The sequence below is a fragment of the Salminus brasiliensis genome, chromosome 16 (assembly GCF_030463535.1).
Source record: "Salminus brasiliensis chromosome 16, fSalBra1.hap2, whole genome shotgun sequence".
NCBI classification, from domain to species: domain Eukaryota; kingdom Metazoa; phylum Chordata; class Actinopteri; order Characiformes; family Bryconidae; genus Salminus; species Salminus brasiliensis.
In genome coordinates, this window is record NC_132893.1 from 6,728,506 (window position 1) to 6,735,336 (window position 6,831).

The window sequence follows — 6,831 nt, forward strand, 5'->3', positions numbered from 1 at the left end:
GTCCTTCACATTAAAACAGTTGCTTTGACACAGCTACATGTCCAACTTCCACCGGAAGTAAAATACATTTCAGTGCTGCCGATAAATGCTGCCTCAAAGACGAAATGAACAAAAAAAAATTAACAACTAAAATATATAGATATATACACGCTTTTAAAACCCCCTCTTCGTCCGCCTTCATCGGCTCCGGAGTAAAACTGGGCCAAACCCACAGAGTTCACAGAGTTAAAAAGAGCCAGGCGCACGTCTCAGTCTCGCCATGTTCTTCAAAGGAGAAATGAAAGGAGCAATGCCAGGCACAGGAGGGACTCGGTCCACAGTGTTCTTGAAGCACTCGAGCGAAACCAGCGCACTTCCTGAGAGTCATCTGCAAGGCAAAGAGAAAGAAAGGCCCAATGAATGGACGGCAATACAGAGCGTTTGAGATGTGACTTGGGGAAATGGGGACCATTAGTACATGCTTAGACCTGAAAAACAAGACTCCCCTCCCCACCCCATCCCAAACCCCCCCCCCCCCCCCATCCCCCCGACTAATCTTTTATGGGGCTACTGGAATTAAGCGCTAGCCAGTGGGGATTCGCAACCCTATTTGGTCAGTGGATGAGGTGTGAAGACCTCTCCATTGCCCATTCCAGACCGTATCTGATAAAGCTCGTTTCGGCACTCAGACGGACGCTCCGTATGGCCTTTGGTTATCATGATATTGATGGAGAGAGATAAACGGCTGGGTGCGCTGATATGATGTAGCCTCAGTGAGAAAGTAATATGCAGCGGGAGTCTCGCTGGCCACTGCTGCTGAACACTGAATCCACACTGAGGCGAATTTGAATAGGGCTCCTATATAGTTCCTCAACGGTTTACAGCCATTGTTTCAATAAGGCGGTGGTTACAGAGATAAAGGGGAAGTCTAACAAGTTTTTTTATTTAAATTTCACCATTTTCCAAATTTCATATAACATGTAGACAAACTCAAAAAGTGGTTTGGTATGATGTGCTGTGTCAGAAAATAAAAATCAGAAACGTTCGCAGTGGTGGTGAATGGAACCAGATGTTGTTACGCGCTAAATTTCTTATAAAACATCTCTCCACTGAACCTATTACATGAAATGCTTACAAACATACTGCCATAATGCCAGAGTTACTGGTTTTATCTAGTTTTGAGAAAAAAAATTTGATTTTGGTCTGATATTTGAATACATTCATAGTAGAGTGGTAGTTTTGAAGTGAATAAAAAGCAAAAAACAACTGATGCCAACTGAATTACACAGAAATAATAATAATAATAATAATTTAAAAAGACAGTAAAATTCCCTTATTTGTCAATAAACTTACCGCAGTCGCCATGGAAGACTTCTGGAAAGCAGTGCAGTACTCCATATCCACATCTGCAGTACGAGCAGCCCTTCTGTACCCATTCCCCATGTGGTATAACTCCACAATTCCTGTAAAAACACACGGGAAATCACAGCGAGCCGTTAAATTCTGCCTGTGACAGCAGCTATATACGTTGTGTGGCAGCTGTAGTGTAGCGTCTCTGTTTACCTGGCACGCTCGTCGTATTCACAGCTCCGCCCGGTGAAGTGTTTCGGACAGGCGCAAAAGCTTCCCAGTATGCAAGTGCCCCCATTCTTGCAGCAGCTGCGACTCTGCTTAGCACCTGCAATGTAAAAAAATAAGTTCATAAATAAAATCGGAGTAAAACCACTGGACATCCCCTGATTTGTAGGGTCAGAACCTCATCTGTTATAACATTCGGAACTACATTTTCAACTGGCTGGCTTCACACATCTGTTTTCCAAGCAGCTCTCCACTGACGTTCTCCAGAACACCTATGGTCCACAGCCCACTGAGATACTACCAAATACTGTGGAACTAGAGGACAGATGCCACAGATGCCAAAAGGATAGGGAGTTTGGAGCAATGCTATAGGAGAACCGTTCTCAGCACAGTGTGTGTGTCTGTGTGTTAAGAACCTTGCAATTATACACACTGTCCAAGCCAAGAACCATTCAGGAATCTTCACTTGTAAAGGAGAACACCACAGAGTGATACATGTTGGTGGCGACGTTACCCAGCTGTCTAAAAAAATTTACTACATCTAAAAGGGTCAATCACAAAACACTTCAGTGGTTTATTTAAAAGGTTCTGAGACAGTTCTGAGATACCCCACATGTCTGAGGTACAGGTGGAGTGTTTTAAAGGTAAATTAGTCCCCACAGGAAACTTCACAGTATAGTTTTGCCACCATTTACACAGATTTACCACTAATTTACCATCATTAACATTAGATTAGATAAAAACTCAGGTATTTGGGTATTAGGTTCAATGGGTGTATTTGCATTGTAGACATCAGGACTTTAACCACCACTGTAATCAGCCAGTTTCTCTGCAAGGAACCATTTCACACTAAATCCCTCTGAATAACTCTGCTGATATCTCAATGATTTGATTACACTTATAAAAGCTCTCAAAAATGGTTTGGCCACAGTATGCCTTTAAACGCTGCATTTTTCCAGGTTCTAGCCCACCTGAGTGACCTCCTATAGGGCCTGAGCATTAGTGAGTGTGTTGCCTGTGGTCTTTCAGATGAGAAAAGTGGGCCAAATACAGTACAAAGCATTAGTTGCCTAAGACCAGTGCTTAAAACCACTGCCGCCCCTACGCAAGGCCCAGGCCTCATGCCTTGCCGTCCATCACTTACTTCCAGTGAGTCCAATAAAAGGTAGCACAGCTCCAGGGTCACGGTGCTTCTGGTCTGCGGTTGGATTCATTTCATTAAAGCGATTCAGGAATTCGCTGTGCTGATCAGGCCTCCCGGGCACCTTAACACTACCACACTCTGCTCCCTCGCAGCCTTGAGGGGGGAACAAAGATCATATAAAACAGGGAACAATTCAGGTACAGCTGGCTTATGCTATAAAAGTGCAGGAATGAAGAAATAGATAGCATAAAAAGCACATTTGGGTGGTTAACACTATAAAAGCACCATAAAAGCACTATAAAAGCATTCAGAATAAAACAATATTTATGTAAATATGCAAAAAGTGCCACAATAAAACACAATTTTTAAGTCCAATTCATGTAAAAAAAAAAATGATAACAATAACAATAATAAAATAAAGATGTAGAAATTACCTGATCCAACTGTGATGGTCTGCCAGACCACTGCTGCAGACAGCAAGACCCTGCAGTAAGTCAACAGAGCAAACTTTAGGTACAGTAGTGCAACAACACAAAAACACACAACTGAGTTTAGAAAGCAGAAGGAGCTTCTTCTTCTTCTTCTTACCTGAACAGAGAATTCCTCATTGTCCCTCTGCAGTCCTGCCAGCAACTAAAGGAACTGAACTTTGGTCACTTTGGGCCTTGAGAGCCAGCAGTCGAGCAAACCAGCGGCATCAAAACATTAGCAGTCCTCTCCGCTTCAGTCACGTTACGAGACTAGATCACGGAGGACGACACGCCCCCGCGGTTCCCTGATTGGTTATCGATCTGTTTTGTCCCACCCACCGAGCAATTGCCTGCTTACGGTTCACAGTTGACGCCCAATTAACACCTTCACACACACCCTGCCTCGTTCTCTCCCCTCCCCTGTTCCGGAAAGCCCCATTAGCTCGTTTAGCCTCAAACACGGCTTTTTTACATTTTATTTTAATTATTATATTTTAATTTAAAAGAGATGATCAGAAGAGCACGATCTTACACACAGTTCTGTTTTTAAACATTAAAAAATAAAAATAAATGGTCATTTATTTCACACATTTCTAGTCAAAATGAGCAGTTAGCTAGCAGTCAGCATATGCTTTGCTGTTACCTTACATGTTAAATAATTTATTATTTAATTTATTTGTCTTTCTTTGGTCTGATATTTGAATATGTCCATAATAAAATTGTCAAAGTGTTGTATGAAAAAAATATTCCCTAAAGGAAGGATGGTCACCACCATTTATGACCATTACCTATGACCATTACCTTACATCAGAGGTATAGTCATTTTGGATAGTCAAATAAATGTGAACTGTGCTGTAGACTCTGCAACCGCCAATAAAATTCATTTCCCACCAAACCCCAGTGACTTTTACATCTCTGCGAGTTATTGAATTGTGCAGAAATGTGTACATTTTGGTGTAATTCCTCTTTAAAGCTTGTAATACCTGCCTTTGCTTTAATAGTTAAGTAAATTCCGTTTAATTTCATCTTTAATTTCATCAGTTTAAATTCATCTGATATACTTCACCTCTGAAAGATTATATTAAATGAATTAAAACATCACCCCGATGTAAAATGTGGGGTTGGGCTCTATTACATGTGCTGTGGTCTGTGCCCTGATCTGAAAGGGTATTGGAAGGGTGCTTTGGACACTATAGCAGAGTCACTTACCAAGACTTACCTTACTAGGATATGAATCTGTACTACCAGAACAAACAGGGGTGAACCTTAGATATATGAAGATAGCACTCCTTGCCGCTAGATGTATTACTGTTAGATGGAAATCACCTGAATTCCCTTCCTATATCCTACCCCCCCCCCCCTCCCCTGGGGATAATTCTATTTAATTTATTTACAGAACATTTTATTACCTTAAACCCAAGACTACATAAGTTATATTATAATTTCGTATTTTATTATTATGATTATTATGATTATTATTATTTATATTAGTGTTTTTGTGCAATTTATCGTTGTGGTTCTCTGTTTATGCTAAACCTGCTCTGTGAGCCCTTTTTTTCTTACTTTAACTTACTTCTTTTGGCACGATATGAGTGGAGTGATAAGGGAGAGGGGTGTTGTGTGTGTGTGCGCGTGAGGGGGGGGGGTGTACAGATGCATCTATGCAGATGGAACTAAATGAAGCTGTAAAAATAAAGTAACAGCAAAAAAAAACAAAAAAACAACATATAATAATGGAATTATGCAGAAATAATATTTAGAACCCAGTGAAATTCAGAAAGCAGCCCCCCTGAACCGATTCCCCATGCAGTATAACTCGAAATTAAAAATCAGTGTATTCAGTTTGATCTCTGAACTCATTTTTTCATTAATTTTTATATTTAATAAAAATATCCTCAAATACCTTGTTGTCCTTTCATGTTACTTTTCACTACAATTCAGGTATCTATGCAGCAGTAGATAAATAAAAAAAATTAAGCAATTCTTTGCTTGTTTTATTTCATATAAACAGGGAGGCCCAGCCTTAAGGCTGTGTATCCTTTATCATAATCAAATATTATTATGCATAATAGTTACTGTTTAGATAAGTGTATCATAAAAAGATAAACATATATATCTATATATAAATATAAATGTTATTATTACAGAAGTAGCAGCTCAAACGTTCCAGGCGCTTTACTAGGCCCATTTATGAAGGCTCTAGTCCCCCAAATGTTCTTAATCCCAACCCCCAATAAAGAGCACACTATCAGCTTAAATTATCAATAGCTTCTTTCACTCCTTCTTCATTACAAAGCCATGATGCCAAGATTCATGCATAACAACACTAAGTTTAAAACTTTAACCCTTTTCATTTCAGCAACTGCTGAAGTTGACAGGCGGTACAGCTCTCTAAAAGCTTACTGACATAAACATTGGGCCTTATTCAGAAAGTGAAATCTGCATACACAGAACAGCCAAATCTGGATCAGTTCCAGGACCCTGCACTGGATTTCCGTATCGACACACACACACACACACACACACACACACACACACACTGGGTTCAACTGGTATTCTAGCATGTTTGTTCCAACCTGTGAGGAAAAGATGAAGGAAGTTACAGTGTCAGTCAACTACAATTCAATTAGTACATCACATTAACGTCTAAATTATCCCTGAAATCAGCTATAAAATGATAACCAGTGACCCATCAGTGAATCTTAAAGTTAGTAAACTTAGCATAGTAATGTTAGCTGACTACGCTAGACACACTTCAACAGCTTAAAAACTTGAAATAAAGTGAATATTTTACCTTTTTTATGTAAATGAACTTTTAACAATTCCTGTCAGCTGGGACTCTGTACCATTGCCTGATGAAAGGTGTTGAACTGTCTTGATTTCAATCAGCGTCCAGTGCTGTTAATTAATGTTATGAACTGACCCTTTGGCTGGGTTGTTATTGTGAGAGGGTTATTAGCCCAACTGGGCTACAGCAAAGAGCTACTCATTGCATAGTGGGAATTACCCAGGACTTGGGTATTATTAGGCACACTTATACATCTACTAATTCATGCAATTATCTAATAAAAAAAAATAATTAGTCAATTGTGCTGCAGTGCATACAGCTGAACAATGAGATCAGTGTCCTTCAGTGGCCTTCTAGGTCACCGGATCTGAATCTAACAGAACAGTCCCACCTTTGGGACACAGTAGAGCAGTTCAATTGCAGCCTGGAAGTGCTAACGTTATGTTAATGTTCACGTCAACCATCAGAATAAGGGAAAATAAAGTGATCTCAGTGATTTTCACCTTGGCATGATTGTTGATGCTAGACGGGCTGGGCTGAGGATTTCTAGAACAGTCCCTAGAGTTACTTAGAATGTTGAAATAATAATAATAATAATAATAATAATAATAATAATAATAAAGAAATTAAATCCAGTTAGCGACAGTTCTGTAGACGGAGGCGCCGTGTTGATGAAAGAGGTCAACAGAGAATGGCCAGACTTTTAGGAGCTGACAGAAAGGCTACAGTAACTCACATAACCATTCTGCACCACAATTGTGTCAAGCAGCAGAAAAGCCTCTCAGATTGAACAGATTCCACTTCTGTCAGCCAAGAACAGAAAGCTGAGGCTGCAGTGGCTCAGCACAGGCTCCACAATACTGGAGAATTGA

General features: G+C 40.1%; 1 protein-coding gene across 1 annotated transcript; it reads right to left on the reverse strand.

The window, feature by feature from the left end:
- Positions 1 to 251: 251 nt before the first annotated feature.
- Positions 252 to 3,362, reverse strand: tdgf1 (teratocarcinoma-derived growth factor 1). The gene is made up of 6 exons (XM_072659185.1): positions 3,290 to 3,362; positions 3,136 to 3,185; positions 2,702 to 2,854; positions 1,543 to 1,657; positions 1,333 to 1,442; positions 252 to 367 (listed from the first exon to the last, which is right to left on the reverse strand). The coding sequence occupies exons 1-6, from the start codon at positions 3,307 to 3,309 to the stop codon at positions 267 to 269; spliced, it is 549 nt and encodes a 182-aa protein (XP_072515286.1). The 5' UTR covers positions 3,310 to 3,362; the 3' UTR covers positions 252 to 266.
- Positions 3,363 to 6,831: the final 3,469 nt, after the last annotated feature.

What these genes read in the sequence shown, in the direction of transcription:
- tdgf1 (XM_072659185.1), bottom strand. Translation starts at nt 3,309, where the DNA reads ATGAGGAATTCTCTGTTCAG. An exon ending in GAATACGACGAGCGTGCCAG is followed by an intron (nt 1,443 to 1,542) that starts GTAAACAGAGAC and finishes GTGTTTTTACAG; the next exon opens with GAATTGTGGAGTTATACCAC. An exon ending in AGTCTTCCATGGCGACTGCG is followed by an intron (nt 368 to 1,332) that starts GTAAGTTTATTG and finishes TTTGCCTTGCAG; the next exon opens with ATGACTCTCAGGAAGTGCGC.